The sequence below is a fragment of the Sturnus vulgaris genome, chromosome 3 (assembly GCF_052056855.1).
Source record: "Sturnus vulgaris isolate bStuVul1 chromosome 3, bStuVul1.hap1, whole genome shotgun sequence".
Lineage (NCBI taxonomy): Eukaryota > Metazoa > Chordata > Aves > Passeriformes > Sturnidae > Sturnus > Sturnus vulgaris.
In genome coordinates this window covers 96,828,890-96,847,884 of record NC_142245.1, presented here as the reverse complement: position 1 = coordinate 96,847,884, position 18,995 = coordinate 96,828,890, and the positions used below count along the sequence as shown (strand labels likewise).

Below are 18,995 nucleotides of genomic sequence, written 5' to 3'. Positions count from 1 at the left end.
TTTGAGGAATGCTGGTTGTTAATGAATCCTGCTTTGTTTTAAAATGGTTTCATATATACTGGGATTTGATTTTTTTTTTCTTGTTTTCATACTCTGCTGTTTTCTCTTACTCTCCTTGTCAAGTTCTTGCCATGCATGAAAATGTTCTTAAGTGTCCTACACCAGGCTGCACAGGCCGGGGCCACGTAAATAGCAACAGGAATTCCCACCGAAGGTAAGGATGCCGTCGCTGGACACCACTCTAGAGGGAACAGTGCCTCCGAACTGCAGCCCTTCTAGCAGTCCACTGGTGGGGGGGAGTGAGTGTGTGTCGTTGTTCTGTTCTGAGGATTGACAGATGGTGCTTCGTGTGCTTTATCCATTTTAAAGAGTAACATTTATTCATGTATTTTCTGAGGAGAACGAGTGTGCGTTTGCTGTAGTATGGATGAATTGATCCATGGAAGGCATTTTAAGCATCCTTAGCTTTTTCAGTGGACTTCTTTTTTTCTTTTTATTTTGATATTTGGTGAATAGCAGTGGTACAAAACAAATGGCATGACTCCTCATGAGTGTGTTGCAGGGAGAAAGAAGATTTTGTCAACATCATCAGAACTAGTACAGAGTTCTTGTTCTCACACTTCACTCTCCTCAGAGATTACTTTCTAGTGCATGAAAAAAATCTATTCTAATCCTAAATTATTGGGTTTTTTTAATCCATGAGAAACAACATTTAAATACACAGGTGTTAGCTTTCTTACTTACCACAGTCTCAACCCTGAAGTACTTACTCCGCTAAAACTGAATTAAAATCTTGGCTGTTCAAGAAACATTAAGAACATGTCTCATTACATTTAAAAATGAGAGGGCAGAATTATTAGAAGTAAGTTTTCTAGTAAAAAAAAAAAGATGAAATAAAAAAGCAACTTTTCCATAGTTACCGAAGATTAGTAATACATTCTTAGGGAAGGGATGATATTAAGAATCAAATTCTGTTAAACAAATTCTGAAAATATTCCTTTAGTGTTCTGCATGTTGTAATTTTCCCTCAGAACAATAATAAAATCTTGCCTATTTCTTTACAATTTTAAAAATCCAGAAAATGTGGATAAGAGGGTAAAAGGAGCTGTGCAATGTTTCTGTTATTTAATTCCTTTTTACTGTTAATTGTAGCATGAAGGCTTAAGGAAGTGCAGGTACTGGACATTCAGTCTTACCAAGCTCTGGGTTACTACAGCCCCTCATATCAGCTGCATTTCCCCCAGAAGACTCTTGTGGGTACCAGCTCTTCTGCAATAAGCTCTGGTACCTCTTCTCTGCAGTGATGCTGCCAGTAGATGCAGCAAAAACCTCTAAGAAGGCTTTATGGGAATTGCTGCTGCTTGAAGCAGCGTTCACTTCTGGCTGAATATCCACTAGAATATTTGAGGTGTCTGAGGAAGAGCCTGTCAGTGGAGCACATCCGCCCCCTGGCACGGCTCCAGAGCTGCACAGAGCTCCCTCACCCTCTGTAGAACTAGGGCAGCGAGGGCGAGCAGGGGGGAGCACTCTGCAGTCTGTGCTCACCTCTTTCTGCAGCTTTTGGGGCATTTTTCTCTGCTTCACTTTTTTTTCCTTTTTTTTTTTTTTTCCCCACTTATTTCCTGTAAAGAAGGGAACATCTGGGAACGCGCTGATTTGCCTTTCATTCTAATTTCTATTCCTATGGAGAGCACAGAGAGTTGCGGTCACATAAGCATGCAATAGACTGTGACAAGGAAAGGAAGCCCTCCATTGTCAGGTCACAGGGTTTTACAGCTTCACTAAGAGCACCATCTGCTGGCATCAATGTATTTATTTTTCTCCGTTCTAAATCTTTTCCATAAGAATCAGGCTTATTATTGCCACTTCAATAATAGTTCAGCATTTGCAAATTTAATTGAGTTTCCAGTGCAGAAATGCTCTTCGTTTTGCATCATCTATTAAAAAGCATACTTTAGTGGCTGAAATTCATGAACAAACACTAACAGTTGACATGTAGATTTAGCAACCCAAGGCAAAATTTTGCACTCATTTATATGCCTAGCAAAAAGATTGGAGTTAATGGAGCTGAATGAGGTGTGAAGCAGCACAAGATTTGGCCTGTATGGTGTTGTCATTTAATTGTCTTCAGGAGCCATTTCATTGGCAACATTTGTAGATGCATAAAGGTCACAAGTCTGCTAGCAGAGCTGCACAGTAGATTCCAGTTTATATTCTCCTCTCCTACTGGTATGTTCCCTGGCTGACATCCATGAATAATCTACCCATGTACTGTGAGAGAAGAGCAGATGTAAGATTTACAATGCAACTTTGAAAGCAGAAGAAAAGAAGTCTATTCTAGAGAAAATACACATGATCAAAACATTTTTGGAAACCCTTTTCCTTCAGATTCTTCCTGATGCTGGCTAAGGAGGAGAAGGAGTAATTGGATCAGTGCTATAATGTGAAACTATGCAGGACAAGACAATTAAATTTCCTTTCTGTAATTGCAGCCTCTCTGGATGTCCTATTGCTGCAGCAGAGAAACTGGCTAAAGCTCAAGAGAAGCATCAGAACTGTGATGTGTCAAAATCAAACCAGGCATCAGATCGGGTTTTAAGGTATTAGAAATCACTATAATACTTATTCTTATGCAGAATTCATCACACATTCACCTAATCTGAGAATTTATATTTATATACATTGTATATACATATATATCTCCTTTAAAGAAGAGTTAGAATTAGGGCTTCTGGATCCAATTCTCACAGTGTATTTTTCCCACTCAATTTTCATGGGGGAGGGTTGGTAATTATTTTGGCAAATACATGTAAAGCTGAAAAGCTCATTTTTGTCTTAGGCATTGTTTGGTGTAAAGATGACTGCTGGAGTGCAAAGTCTAAGAACAGTGTGAAAAAAGTTGGTATCTTTTGGGAATAAACTAATATTTACCGGTAAGTCTTGGTTTTTTCAGCAGGCTTTTACTAGTAAATATCAGTTTAAATTAAACCAGAAGCCCTATGTGCATTACCAAACTGGTAGTACACTTTTTGGCAGGACACTTGGAAAAGTGCCAGGTATAGCTTAGATTCCAAAATAGCATCAGGCTTATTTCTTTGTCTCTATTCCCCCCATTCTCTGTCAGGAAGGACAGAAAAAGAGAAAAATTGTCCAAAATCTTCATATGGAAAGGACCTTCCTTGAACCAATTTTACATGATTGTACTCCGTTTCTTCATCCATGTAGGATTTACCTGAAGTTGTATTCAGCTTTGTGCTATTGTCTCCTCTTTTGAAATGTGTGTGTGGAAAAATACTATTTCTAAGGAGCTGAAGTCTGAAGGATGCATGTAAAGCAATCAAACTTCTGCATGATTGTACCAGCCTTATGCTGATGATGCCCCAAAAGCTGCAGAATTTCTCCATGGATACTGAAATATCTGTGGGCTGGGATAGGTACATCCCTCCCAGCTCAAAGAACGTGGAGGAAGTGCTGCAGCTTTAGTTCCCAGAATTTCCTACTTATCCCACAGGTTTCTTAGTCTTTATCTGTCTTCTAGATGTAAGAACTGATTTGGCTTCTTAAAGTTTTCTATTGTATTATCAACACCTCTCTTTGATTATTCTCTTAAAAGTTCATCTAATCTTGATGGTCTTTTCAAAAAACAGCATTTCCATGGAGGAGGGAACATAGAATTATGGTTCACATCTACAGAAGATTTTTCATCATTCCTGTTGACTATGCTCTCCTTCTGCAGGTTATTTTTGATGGGCTTTGTCTTAACTGCCCCTCATTCAGTTTGCACAGCTTGGCATACAACATCCCACAGAGGTTTCTTAGAGAAGAGTTTTTCAAATCCCATTAGTAAAAAAACTCCACTCTTCGAGGAAATAAAACAGTTTCTCAGTTGATGGAAAAAGACAGATCAAAAATACAGTGGCTTTTACCACTGCTCATTACAGAGAAGCCACTAAAGTCAGTGGCCATAGAAGGTAACTGCTCAAAAGCAGCATCCAGTTTGCTGGCAAACTCCCTAGGATTGTTCTGCAATCTTAACTTCACTTGTGAGCTTCCTTATGTTTCAGGTTTTATAGGTAACTCAGATAATTCTTTCATCTTGTCTCTTGCTTCCTTTTTACCTCTAAGTCATCAAAGTATTTAAGATTAACTCAGCAGCTATTTATAATATTTGTGTGCAGGGAATTGGTGGGCAGATGGAGATGTTTTAAGAGTAAATCTTGAATATTTGTCTTCATACCAGTTTCCATCCCACCTGCATTTGAAAGTTCTTACTTTAAAAGAAATCAAATTCATAGGACTTCTGTTCCACTGAAGTTTTGGATTTGCCTCAAACGTTCAGGATCTGAATTGCAGGTTTTTGGCTAAATATAGATTATCTTGAAACAGGATCAAACTATTATTCATACCAGCTCATTGTATAAATAAGCCCATTGTATTTTGTGATGAAGAGTGTCTAAAGGAATGAGCATACATAAATCGAAGGGAATAGTATGACTAATATGATTTTTGGGTGATTTTACATAAATATCCTGAATAAATTCTATGACAATAAATTCATTCAGAAAAACATTATATAATATTCAAAACCTATTTCTTACTATTGGTCACATTTCACTTTGTTAGTCAGCATAATAATACTTCTGATCTCAACTGAATTTATGTTCCAATGATTGTTCCTTCCATTTCCTCTGGTTCTAAATGCAGTAAAAAAAAAGAAGAAAAAAGAAGAAAAGCTTAAAAATGCTTAATGATTCTTGATTCCAGCAGAAGCACCTCAGGTGTGCTGTTCATCATCCTCACTGCCTGCTAAAAGCAGCAGATAGACATGCAGCATTGTGTAGCAGTTGCTTCCTACGACCCAGTCATGTAACACTTTCTTATACAGGTAGGGTTTGCAGGATCTGGCCTTCATTTGCCTGCTTTGAGCTGCTGAATTCTGTGTCCCCATGCAGAAGATGGTGTGAAAGTGGAGTTCACTGCAGCGTTCTTTCACTGAGATTTCACAAGTTCCTCGAATGACTGAATAACATCAATCAGAGCTTCTTCTGACTGTGTGTCCTCCCTCATCCTAAATGAAAGAGATATTTAACTGAAACAGTTTTATTTTGTATTCATTCTCAGGACCTTCCTTGAGGTGTGCATCTGTGTGTCAGGAATTGCAGCTCCTGCCAGAACCTTGCATTTAAGGGTGAGCAGGACCTGCAAGGCAGCAACTCAGAGTCAGCAGAGCTTCTGAGACTCTTCTCAAGATGAACATGGATTTGTATATTGAAGGATGAAACAGGAATAGTTACTTTTGAAAACACAGAGGAAAACAACATACAACTCTGTTGGAAGAAATTTGGAGGAAACTCCATAAATTAGGTGGAGCTTCCAGATCTACTTTTTCTTTCTGGTATTTGTCCAAACTTCTTCTGTTAGTCGACTTGCCCCTCTTTAATTCACCTCCCAAAAGAAAAAATGTTTGCAATTACATGGGGAAAGGGAAACCCTGAAGTATTTTAAAACAGAATTTTAAAATACTTTTAGCAGCAGGATAGATTTAGTGGTATTAGAAATAATTTTGTCTAGGCTTTGTTCAAGGAAATAAATATTGTTTGTCTGCTGAAAATAACCAAACTAAGGAAATGCAATAATACATTGCTGTCACTTGAGTACAAGAAATAACTAAGATTTTCTAATCTGAGCTATAAATTATGCACAAACATAGTAAACTGAACTGCATCTAACAAACTGTACATATCTTTAATTTCTAGGCCCATGTGCTTTGTTAAGCAATTGGAGATCCCTCAGTATGGCTACAGAAACAATGTCCCCACCACCACACCCCGCTCCAACTTGGCCAAGGAACTAGAGAAATACTCTAAGACTTCGTTTGAATATAACAGTTATGACAACCATGCCTATGGCAAGAGAGCCATAGCTCCCAAGGTGCAATCCAGGGATATATCCCCCAAAGGATATGATGGTAGGAGGTGCACACTCTTATACATGAGAGACAAGTTTGCAGTTAATCATGTTGTTGTATATGTAAACATCATACAAATAAGACATGTTTTCATGTTCATACAGTATTATGAGGAATGCTATCGTATGTAAGTTATTTAAAAGGCCTTTTAAAAAAAGTGTTGTTTTATACAGTGCTTGCTTCAGGATTGTTGCACTGGCAAAAGACATCTCTAGCTATTAAGCTCCTAGGATGTATTGAGATGGCAATAAAAGCTAAGTAATAGAGATAATCCTTGTGTTGCTCTCTGGGAGACCTGGCCTCAAGGGTCGCATTAGGACTCTTACCTCTGTGCAGCAGGTCAGGTAACCCAGAAAGATAACATATTTGCTTTGTGGGGATATGGAAATAGAAAACCTGGGCCTCCTTGTGCTTCAGAAATCACTGCTACATACTTAAATAGGCATTTTTTGCTTATTTTTTCCTCACAAATACACTGGTTGAATTGTCTGGAAAGCCTAACATACTTAACATGTTTAGGAGAAGGCTGATACTAGCTTCAGTTCAGGGGAAGACAATGGATGAGATCAGTCAGGCAAGAGGTTTTTTATTAGGAGAGAAAAATGAACTACAGGATAAAGGATTGTAGCTTTTGAAGACATCAGGAATTTTTCAGAACAATAAATTTATATATGTATATATAAATATATATATATATATATAACTAAATCATGCTTTTTTTTTTTTTTTTTGAACACTAACAGTTTATTTTCTCGGTGACTACTATAAGAAATTTCAGGCAGGTGATTTTTTGTTTAAGAAAACAGAAAGAAACTATACAGAAAAATTTATGCTATTGCCTGAACACAGACTGACATTTAAAAGTAGTTAAGTGAAGAAAGAGAAAACTACTACAGCTCTTGCCTTCATATGCCTGATATTTTGAATATTTTCCTTTCTCATAGAATTAACAGACATATTCTTGCACTATAGCAGAAAGGAAGAGGGTTGTGAAAGGAAACCTATTTTTAATAAAAGAGCTTTTTTTTTTCTCTTACCTTTGTCTTATTTGTCTGTATCAGAATAAGGGCTTGAACAGCATTAAAAGTAAAGCGCTAACTGTAACTGTAGTTAGGGAGGTAATGAGCATACATTAGTATAAGGTAAATTAGGTATTAAATATTGTATATATATTCTGTCTACTCTTGCAGAAAGAAAAGCATCACAATACTGCTGGGGTTCCTGTGAAAAAGCTTATTTTCAGATCAAATTACTGATGCATAAGCAACAGATACATATTTTTCCCATTTAAGGCCCCTTTTTCAATAAATAATGACAATCTTCACTTTTTCTCCCAAACCACCAGAATTTGAAAATACATGTAACATTAAGCACAAGTTCATGGTGGCCTTAAATAATAAAAGGCTATGTTGATATACAGGTCACTGTCTTTATACACACTCATCTTCCTTTGATATAAATAGGAATTTTTCTTGGCTTTAGGACTGGGGCTAGGGACTGCTCAGTAATGTGAGCCAGAGGGGGCTGAGGGACACTGCATACATGTGATTCATGCTGGTATAGGGGGTAGGGGTGTCTGGGGTTCTTTTATCCTCAGAACAATGGCAGCCCTTTATAGCTGGAGGGGTTGGTTGCCAGACAAAGGCTGCCCTATGGCTTTGTTCCATACTCCTGTTCCAAGTGACGTGTCCTGGTTGGCCAGACAGAGCTGCCAACACGGTCCCAGAGGTGGGGCCTGATCTGAGTTTTTCTTTTCCCTGTTAGTGATTTTCGTGACACCTCTAGGATTCATATCTCTCTGAAATTTCAGAAGTACTCCAACACATTTGGCTTTAACTGGCTCAGGAAAATTGGTTGAATTTTTAGAATGATGAAGCGCAGTCCCGGGCACACTGAAATTTTTAAAACATTTTGGCACTGACTTTCAATGGAACAAGGATTTTGCTGACAGTTATTATAAATAACTGAATATGAAGGACATTTCAGGAAGAGACTCTTCACTTAAAAGAGTAAAAAAACTTCAAAAAACTTCACAGTATTTTTAGGTGGTTTTATATTTGTATATAAACAAAATTAATTATTGCTACTAAGATTTTATGGAGGTCCAAAGAACACACGTCTTATGTATGTCAGCAAAGCATGTTTATATAAAAGCAGATTCAGTTCTGAAAAGTTATCCTGAAAAACCCAAAAGTACATTGAAGGTTTTGGGGGGGAATGTGCAGGTAAACAGTGCTTTAGTTCTGACTATATGAGAGAATTAGTCTTATGAGTATGAAAAATCAATAGCTTCACATCTCAATTATTTTTTAATTGTCATCTAGTACAGTATTTTCATCATCAAAGAAAGGGAGTATATGTTCAGTAAGTGTACAGTTGGGAGTGATATGAACATAAATAACTCCTTTGAATTGTTTCCTTGATATTTTTTACAGTATGGTTTACTAAAAAACAAACAGAAAATGTATACTTTATATTTTTGGTAGGGCGATCTAATAGTTCTTGAGAATTATTTTTTGCTTGAGCTTGTTTTTCCTTTGAAACCAATTGCATAGTGTATTGGATGCTGGGTTTATTGTTTATACAGTAGTAGAGATAAGAAAAGCTGGACACAGCAGGCAGTGGCGATGGCAAGACTTTCAGTTGCTTAGGTGATGGCAGGAATTGTTTTCATCCCACCAACAGGCCATCAAAACACTGAGAAAATGTTATGAGTGGGATTCATCTGACCATATCCAGGGTTTTATAATGTTAGCACCGACAGCTGAGTTTGGCACCCCTTTCAGATTCAAGAAGGCTGGATGCTTCTCTGATTCAGTTCATCTTTTCCTGAAGTGTTTATTTAAAACTGATCAGGTGAATCATGGCCTGAAAGTTCCTGTTTTTCTCCACTGCTTGTATAGGAAACCTATAATGAACTAGATCAGGTACCTGAAATTAGACGAGATGCATATTTTATTGTGCAAGTCATAAAAAGTGTTGAGACCATAATTAATTTACTAAAACATTCAGAACTTAGACTATATCGGGGATGAAGGTGCCTGGGAAAAACTGAATTCCACTCCAAATACATTCCTTTTGTTGTTTGTGTGTTTGGGCTCTCTCCCACTCCCCCATTGTTAATTAGTAAGAGAAGCCTTTAGACTTTGAGAGGTTCTTTGTAATCAGCCCCCAGGCATATCTGATGGAAGCCCAGTTTGAGTATGGAGCTGGTTAGACCTGTGTCTGTTTTTAATGGGGAAGATGTTCTTCATATTTGGTTTCATTCTGGATTACAAAGCATAGATGGACTGCAGAGCTTCGTAAACCCGGTGCCACAGGGGTGGGCATTGTATCAAGCAAAACTATCTGGTATTGAAACAATGCAGCTTTCCCTTCATTAGTGAACAGATGATTTGATTCATTATAAATTGATGATCTTTCTTTCTCCTGAAAAGCTAATGTGAAATGAACAGCCTGGGTTATGTGACTCATTTTCAAATGTACAGCTACAGTAAAGTTAAGATAACCATGGCCATTTCTGTCTAAGTAAGTTTGGCTTAAATTATTGGTAATCTGAAATCTAATAATTGTGTGGCATGCTTATAGCACTTTACATCTTCAAAGTGTTTTGCAAGTGAATCACAACACAACTAAATTTTAGGAGCAACTTTCTGTTTATGGAGAAAATGACTTCAAGGGAAAATGTAGTTTGACCAAGGCCACAGAGGAGTCCATATCAGAGCCTGCATGAGTTTCTGATGTTAGTCCTATGTATAAAAGCTGCCTCTTTCCCTCCCTCTCTTTAGCACACATTCTCATATATTTATACATATATAATTTCCCATGTAATATGTCTCTTATGTCTGTCTAAATGTGACCTGCTATAAGAAGACTAACATTTTTTTGAAAATGACAAAAGTCTTATTTGTTCCTATGATTTTTGAAAGACACTTCTAATTTGGCAAGGTCATTGGTACAGGGTGCTTGCTGTGTTAACATAACACAGTAGAAACTGAATTATTCAATTATTTGCTTCCTTAAGTGTAGGAAAATCCTTGCATGTCTTGGATACTATAACAAAGTAACAATGGATAAATGCTGAATTTTTAGTGGCCACCATTGACTGCTATATTAATAATGAAACTCTTGAGAAACAGTTCACAAATTTATTATTAGTGGATATCCTGCTAGTGTAGTGCTACTATGTGTTCAAAACAAAAAAAATGTGATGAATGTTTAGCATTCACTTCACTTAAAAAAAAATCACACCCTGTGCATTATGTGGCTTTCCTGAGAAAACTCCATCTGTTATGATTTAAGTGAAACACTGCTTCCTTTGCAGTAAAAATAATGCCATGATTTTTTTTCAGTTTTTTAGAGAAAGGAGGATGACATAAGCTCTAGCAGAGACATTTTGCTTTCAGATTCTTCTTTTGAGCCCTGCCTGCCTACCAAAGCAGTCCATGGTTCACAAATGGGCTGTGCTCATGGGAGCAGATTATTATATGTATGTCTGCTCAGACAAATACAACTGAAGAGCCTGGCATTTAAATGGAGCCCATCACGGAAGAGCTCTGTCTAGGGCCTGACCTTTTTTGTATAGCTCTCTAATCAGCATGCTAGTTGGTTATTGTTACACTGTGCTATAAGGTATGATCTCTGCAGTATACATTTCCATCTTAAGGGGAAGTAGTTGCTGTAATATGCATGGATATATCCTCTGACCTTGACTTTTATTTTTTTCTGAAAATACATAAACTTCTACATTTTGGAGACAAGCTCACACTTTCTTGCATTTTTATAAACACTTTTAAAACAGAGCTCATCTTGGAAGAGAGTTGGGGAAATAAGTGGGCTAATAGGGCTGCTTTCCCTTACTTCTGTAATACCTTTGGCTGCAAGGAGCATTTCTTAAAAGCAGCAACAGTGCTGCCTTGTGTTTAGGTAGGCTGGACGTGAGCACTGTCAGTGCTTTGGCTCTTCTGTGACCTCCTGTGGCTTGTGTCAGTCAGAGCACAGCTGGGCATCACTGCTTGCAGTGGGAGCAGGGAGGGGTGTCTTTAGTCCTTACTGGTTTTGGGAAGAGTTGTAGGTGCTCAGGTTGTTTGAAGGGGTAGGGGGGGATTTTTCACTTGTACCTATTGCTATTTAAACAGCCACTGCTTCTGCCCGTGTGCAAGTCATGGTAAAACTGACTCATGACAAACACCTTTTCTCTCCTATTGTGCTCCTGTCTTTGGGATGACCAGTGCCATAATATTTGCCTGTGGTGTAGGAGGAAATAAAGTTTTAGGAAGCCTGAGGTGTCTGAGGACATATGGGTGGTGCTGTGGCCCAGAGGCCAAGCTCATCAGCCTTGCAGTGGGTTTGATCTCCAGTAACTCTGGGGAGTTCTAGGCCTTAAACTAACAGTTCTTTGTGTAAATAGGAAAAGGTCCCATAGTGTTACATTGCCCATCATTAATAAAAATGAATGAGCTGAGCAGATTGTACCTTCTGTCTGACTATATATGTGGGGTAAAAGCAGTGTTTCTGTGTTTTTATTGTTTTATAAATCCAGCCTGTTTGTCAGAACAATTCATGATCATGTCATGCAGATTTTTACAGGAGGTTATTTCATATGATCTCACACATGTAGCATATAAAACTCGCAGACAGAAATCAAGAAATACAGCCATCATTCTTATTGCGGGCTTTTTTTTTTTTTTTTTTGGCATTGGTTACTGTTCTTCATTATAAATTTCACCTCCAGCAGTTTGTTTTCCTCTTCACTTATGCAGAATGCTCCTTCTTTTGAGTCATCCTTGTCATATTTCTTCCCACAGCTAAACGCTACTGTAAGAATTCAAGTCCAACCAGCAGCACAACAAGCAGTTATGCCCCTAGCAGCAGCAGCAATATGAGTTGTGGTGGAGGCAGCAGTGCCAGCAGTACCTGCAGCAAGAGCAGCTTTGACTATACTCATGACATGGAGGCAGCGCACATGGCTGCTACTGCTATTCTGAATCTCTCCACCCGCTGCAGGGAGATGCCTCAGAACCTCTCCACTAAGCCTCAGGATCTCTGTGCAAGGGTAAAAATTAGTAAATCTGTTTGTTGATGAAGATTTCTCTTAACTGTACTTGCTCTGTGGCCCTGATTGAGAGAAAAGCTTTAGTAGAGCTTGCCTTTTTTTTTTCCCTCAAAATTGACATAATCTGGTGGCTCTGCTAAAGCAGGGAGGAATAAAAGGCAAGAGAAAGATACAAATTGCTCACAAGTATCGCAGGAAATCATGATTGTTTTATAAACTAATGAACAAATAGCATGTATTCCTTTTTTAAATTTGTCTCTTATAAAAGATTATTGGATTGCTCAAGTGGTATTAATTTCACTACTGTTTGGGTAATGTTTTTTTGCAAAATGCAGTCTGGTTCATATATTTGGCAAAAGGATTAAGATTTAACTCTGCATTTTAATTTAAAAGTCACAAATGGGACCTAAGCTTGTAAGATTCAGGCTGTATGCTACAATTTCTTGCCTGTCTGTGATATGAGAGTTCTTAAGTCAATGCATAATACATTCGAAATGAACAAATCCTCCAGTACAAGTGACTTAAAATGTGCATAACAATCTTGCAGAGTGACTGATGTTCCGTATGTTTATAGAGCCTCAGTATATTATAAATAACCATACAGATACAAATAAAAGCTTTTGTCATTAAGCTTTCTGTATTAAGAAAAAATAGTGCACTATTAGCATTCGTTAAAGATTTAGGAGGTTTCATTTTTAACTTTAAAGTTTTGACTCTGATAGCTGTTCAAAAATGAGTTTTTAACATGCACAAGCAAACAGTACAGTGCTGCCTACAGGAGACCACTAGATGGCTGAGCAGACAGATGCAGTGCAGAGGAAACATTTTTATTGTGCTCGTAGCGAGATTTTGAGCTGGCAGACATGTTCTGTTCTTCTCCTATAGACAAAGGTTTGCTTTCCCTTGTTGTGCAAACCATCTCATGTTATGATTGTTCATAGCAAACTAAACCTGTAGCATAAGTCTTAGTAATACTCATGCTCCAAGCCAGAATGGACTTTGTTTTCTAGTGCTGCTTTTTATATTAATTTATTTAATACTGTTCAAGAGGGAAATCTCTTCCTGGCATGTAAATAAATGCAGTTCTTCTCTATTCAGTATGGTGGGAGAAGTTGGAATACAATGCTACAAATCTTCTGCATCGAAGCCAGAAAGAGTCTCTTTCCTAATGTGTCACTATGTTGCAACTGAAGGAATGAGTCTGAGGTGATAAACAAATACTTTCTAAATTAAATTAGCCAGATAGCAGCAGTTAGATATAAGCTCTAACAAAAGGCAGTAATTCAGAAAGAGAGATTTGCATTCACAGTGGTTTCCTGCAGCTCTGTTGTTACTCAAGAGGAAAGAAGTCACCAGACATACAAGGAGTCAGTCAGATTCACATTCTTTTTGACACCAAATTTCTCATGGAACACTTCATTTTTGGAAAGATGAGAATTCTCTATGGGCATTTTTATCTTATTGGTCCTTAGTTTTTAAATTTTGGGGGGAATTTGTGTTAATTTTACGATATCTTATTTCTCCTTATCTAACATAATAGAGAACACTTGTTTGTTTCTGCAAGAGTCCATACTCGTCTCATTTTTCACAGTACCAGCTGTCACAGAAATTGGCACAAATTATTATCAAGTTAGATACATGAATTGTTAATACGTGTTCATCTGCAGAGTAGGATCTGTGAAACTTAAATGTGTTTCCTCATTGACAAATGGTGTCCAAAAGGACTTCATTTGGTACCCTACCTCCCTATTTAATTTTCTGACATTATCTATTCAAGCATTGACTGCTAATGTAAAAGAAAAAAAAGAAACAAAGATTATTTGATGTTAGCTGGTTTTTGTTTCTCTAATCACCCAGACAGATGCCAGGACTGAAAACAAGAATTATGCAGATGTTACCTCACAGGTTACTTCACCTGTCGTAGAATAAATCAAGAACATAAAGACAATGGCAAGAAAATACCTTTAGAGCTTTCTCCTCTATATATCAGATTTTGCACTTATGTGCTGGGTGGCAGGAGGGGTACTGAAGACTCTCCCCTTTCCCCCCAAACATCAAATTAGCCGTTCAGGAAGAAATCTACTTTAACAGCATTAATGTTGTGTAACAGCATCATGCTATGTGTAGGAGGGGGCTCAATGCTTACAATCTATACAGGAATGGAAAAGCATTTTATCATTCTGCTAGGCAATCAGATTGAAGAAGAGGTAGCAGTTTGCCAGTGTGAAGCTGAATTAACAATATTTTTCTTATTTTGACAGAATCCTGATATGGAAGTCGATGAAAATGGGACGTTGGATCTGAGCATGAACAAGCAGAGGCAGCGAGATGGTTGCTGCACCATTTTGACCCCACTGGAGCCAATGTCCCCTCAGCGGCAAGCCGTGATGAACAACCGGTGTTACCAACTGAACGAGGGTGACTGCTGGGACTTGCCAGTGGACTACACTAAAATGAAGCCAAGTAGGATAGATGAAGATGATTCCAAAGAGATTAATGTATGTCTTTTTCATCTGTATAGTTCTTGTTGTAGGCTAATTTTGGTAATTCATTAATTTTCTGAAATTTTTGGAGGGAAATAAGCAAAATTAGTATGTGACAAAACTGGTGGTTTCCTACAAAAGGGACTTCTCTGCTGGTTAATTGTTAGGACTATATCATGCTGGCACACATCTGATCTGTGACTAAGTTCCATAAGACAACATTTGAACCATGAATGTGAATCATGTTTGCTAACAGCATCATCTTGTTAGCAAATGTTTTCTGCAGTAAAGATGTTTTGCTATATCCAGATTATATTACTCTGTATAAGCAAGTTGACATAACTGTGCAATACTGGGATAATCAGCTCAGAAGACAAGATACTCTCCTGAATTTGAAAATCATAAATGATGAACTGAGAATTTGAAAGCATGTCTTACTTAGAAATCAATTTAAACAAAGCAGCAGAGTATAATGTAAGCTTTCAACTATTTCAACTAATCTTCTAGATTACTTATATGCTCTTGATAGCTCTGTGTAAGGGCCTGTATTAATGAAATATTTTTTTAAAGAATGCAAAGAAGGGATATAAGAAACCAGCGTTAATTTTCTACCAAGACAGCAGCAAAACCCTTTAAAAAGAAGAGACAAATAAAGAAAATAAGTCAGTGAATTTTTACTACTTTTCAAAACAGAATAGGCAGGACACTGAAGAGGTCTGCTGACAAAGTTCAGTGCTGCTGCTTTTTTCTGTCTGGTTTTAACCCTTATCCATTCTGCATCTTAAAATCCTGCACTCAATTCAATTTAGTTGTTTGAGGACTTCTAGAGATGGATTTTTCTTGGTTTATAGACAAAAAATAGACTAATCATTTGTGTGTAGCAAATGTCTTGCCAATTTTAATTACCCATTAAACTATTCTAAGTATCTTTGAAATATGTAATGAAGGCATTTTCACTTAATATCCTGAATGCATTCTAGCTTTAGTGATAGAGTTTTGCTATTAATTTCACTGAAGTTGGTAGGAAATCTGCCACTATCAAGGAAATGTGAGGTAAAGCAGCATGTTTTTTTCAGAGTAAGAACTCCCTGCTTCTACTATGTTGTTTATAGCACCATCTGCAGGAATCCCTGAATCCCTGCATTCAGCCACTGCATTCCTGACGTAGATGGGTTTGAATTTCTGAACATCACTAAAGTTAATTACAAATTATATCATTCTGTCTTGCCAAACAGATCCATTGAGATTTGTCCCAGACTGAGATTCTATGTGTAGATGTTAAGATTGTTTCTCTTTCATCTTTGAGATGTTCTAAATCCTTAAAAATGCTATTTAAGATGTCTTTTTGATGTGTAAGATACTGCATTTAGTCATCTTTTTTGCCTTTCCTCTGTTGTGCAGTAACTTTAGGGAAAAGACCTGATTCTTTAGAGAAAAATAATGTGACAGCTATAGAAAAAGCTGGCGTTTCTCCTTTTTATTTTTCTAGTTAAATAAATTATTTATTTCACATATAGTGAAGTCTTCATCAAAATATTCAAATATTATTCAAAAGTTTAGTACGTGAAAGAACATAAAATAATTTCATTGATTTTCTCTGTCAGAATAGGCTAAGAAGGGGATACCATCTGATGACTCTGCTTTGCATTATTTTGTGTAAGTTGTGACCTTATCTGGCTGAAATAAATGTGTATATATTTGCCTGTAGCCGGAAGATTTGGATCCTTTCCAAGAGGCACTTGAAGAAAGAAGGTATCCTGGTGAAGTTACAATCCCAAGTCCTAAACCCAAATACCCTCAATGCAAAGAGAGCAAAAAGGATTTAATAACGTAAGCATAATGTGAGGTGAAATTATTTATCTCCTTTTAACTTTTTCTCTCTTTGTCTTTTTTTAAACCAACGAATACATATACGCCTTGCAGTATGAGCATGCAACATTTGCAGCATATAAATGTTTCAAACTGCCAGTTAAGTAAAGTGATAAGCTAACGTGTATTTGCTTGTTCTTAATGATGCTATATTGTATTGAGACGCCATTTTCATTTAAACCTGTTCATTTTGCAGCTTTTCGATTAGGATGCTTAAAACCCCTTGCAGTCATTGCAGCTAAACTGGAAACAATGAAACTTTTAAAAGTTTTTTTTTAAACATACTTACTATTTTGGCTGTTTTTGTTTTTGTTTGGTGGCAGATGTCCAACACCAGGGTGTGATGGGAGTGGTCATGTGACTGGTAATTACGCCTCACATAGAAGGTGTGACTTCATTTTTTTCATGGTGGATTCTGTCTTTTCAATTTATTGTTTTCAGCTTACCTCAACAATGCTGTCAAAGTAAAACGTTGAACTATGTGTTAACCCTTTGAGTAATATATGTTGATCTTAAAAGCATGCTAATTTGTGTGTTGTATAAACGTCTTTTATTTTTAAATAGATTACTAAAATTTCCAAAGTATTCCTTAAGCATTTAAGTAGTTAACCCAGGAATCTCCAATATTTTTGTTATATTTTTCTAGTACATAGAGAAACAAACGAACGAACAAGAACATTTACAGTATGTAATTTTGGAAGTAATATTGATAACTAAATATATTCAGAGGGTTAACTGTATTACAGAATTCAATATTACAGCACTTGCCCCATCGCTTTTCTGCATTACAAACTTTTACTTTTTAATTTTTATGTTGTGTTTGTATGCGAGTGTTCAGTTAATGAGAAGATTAACATACTTGTATGTCCTGCCATGTCTTACAGTTTATCTGGCTGTCCCTTGGCTGACAAAAGCATTCGGAGTATGCTGGCCACAAGCTCACAAGAACTCAAGTAAGATATAAAGAACAAATATTTTCTTTATAAATATTTATTTGACTGCAAATTGTGTAAAGTTGTATCAGAAATTAGAAATGCTGTCTGGAGAGCTGCTGCAGAAGGGGCTGATCCTGCTTGGAACATGTATTGAAGTCTCTAGAAATTCCAAACAGAGGGGCTCTGTACATAAGTCTGTTGACCTAGTATGTCCTTTTGTGTGTCCATTAGGTGACAGGGATGGACAAAAGACAGAACTTCCGGAATTTCATCTTAATGTTTGAATTCCTATTCAATTTTTTTTCTGAACTTTGAGTTTGCTAATAGAACAGATAATTCCCATACAATTAGGCTGATGAAACACTTCTGATTACACAAGCAGTAAAGCACTGCAGTTTCTCAGACACATTTGAGGGAAAACAATTTGTTTTTCCCAAACGTTTGCATAATTTTCCCCAGGTTCATACCATTGCTACCAGCCTAATGCATTTTCTCATGTGACTAGGTTTTTTAATGTTTTTAATGTTTACTTAGTTATCCCCTGCTCAAAATGAGTTCTTTATCATTCCTTTCAGTTCTTTGGAGTAACAGTTTTGAACAATGAACATTAGAGAATCATGAGATTTAGCTTTGCTCTGTCTTTCTGCACATATGCTCTACTGCAACTCTGTGTGGAAGAACTATAGCATTTATTAGTGCTATGACAGGGCAGTGCTCCTCAGCTGGTAATTTGGTTAAAATAGAAAAATGTTGACAAGAAATTAGGAAAATTCAGTAGGGAAAGTATGAATGGATACCTTATGCTGCCATACTGCTTAGCAGTATTCTGTTTTTACAATACGTTTCTTGAGTTCAGTACATACACTGATTTTTAAAAAATAAACTCTTGATGTAAACTGTGGGAAAAATAAGACCACAAGCATGAGAAAATTGCTGGAGTAAGATTACTTTCTAGTTTTACTTAATCTAGTTGCTAGAGGTAAGCAACACATACAAAATTTACAGCTGATTTCCCACAAAGTAAAAAATAATGTTTTCAAACTATTAGTTTAGGCCATGCCGATATATGCTGCCAGAAGAAGATCTGATATGCAAAAGGGATGTAAATGAGATCAGGGAAAACATTTCAGTATAAGCAGAGAAAGACATGTGTATCTCAGAGAAGCTCAGATTTGGACCTGGATTTTTGGTTGGGATGGGTCAAATGGTAGAAGTTTGAGGAAATGTGAATGCATAAGCAAAACATAGTCAAGACTCTTGAGGCAGCATGAATATTTCAAGCAAATACTTTGCTACTTTATCCCTTTATAAGGTTTCTACTTATCTTAGGAAGCTGTTTCTGAATTTCTGCTTTTCTCAAACATCTGCAGTCAAGGCTGCCTGGTAGAAACCAGGAAGAAAAATATCCCCAAACACCTAAACTTGAGATCCCACTTCTATGTCATGCTACTTTCTCTACTTTTTTCAAGTTTTTCCTAAGCAAAAAGCAAGATTAAGTTGAAGTCATATTTTTAGGTTTAAAATCTATTATTTATTATTTATTATTTATTATTTATTATTTATTAGCATAAATTATTAATTTAGCAGTTATCATTATACCAGTTGAACACGTAAAACTCTGTTAAGTTTCAAAATTACAGAATTTTAAGCAGGCTTACTTAATTCAATTCTCTTTTGTATTTGCA

General features: G+C 36.8%; 1 protein-coding gene across 15 annotated transcripts in view; it reads left to right on the top strand.

Moving 5' to 3' along the window:
* Nucleotides 1-18,995, top strand: part of MYT1L (myelin transcription factor 1 like) — a 310,510-nt gene that overhangs the window by 235,725 nt on the left and 55,790 nt on the right. For 7 of the 15 annotated variants that reach the window (XM_014869547.2, XM_088162369.1, XM_014869546.2 and 4 more), the window contains exons 9-15: nucleotides 124-214; nucleotides 2,493-2,600; nucleotides 5,757-5,968; nucleotides 11,776-12,023; nucleotides 14,285-14,521; nucleotides 16,215-16,336; nucleotides 17,260-17,328. In XM_014869547.2, the coding sequence (XP_014725033.1) occupies nucleotides 124-214; nucleotides 2,493-2,600; nucleotides 5,757-5,968; nucleotides 11,776-12,023; nucleotides 14,285-14,521; nucleotides 16,215-16,336; nucleotides 17,260-17,328 (1,087 nt within the window). Of the gene's footprint in view, nucleotides 1-123; nucleotides 215-2,492; nucleotides 2,601-5,756; nucleotides 5,969-11,775; nucleotides 12,024-14,284; nucleotides 14,522-16,214; nucleotides 16,337-16,698; nucleotides 16,762-17,259; nucleotides 17,329-18,995 lie in introns of all 15 variants that reach the window. The other 8 variants (XR_015802716.1, XM_088162362.1, XM_088162363.1 and 5 more) reach the window with 2 other exon arrangements.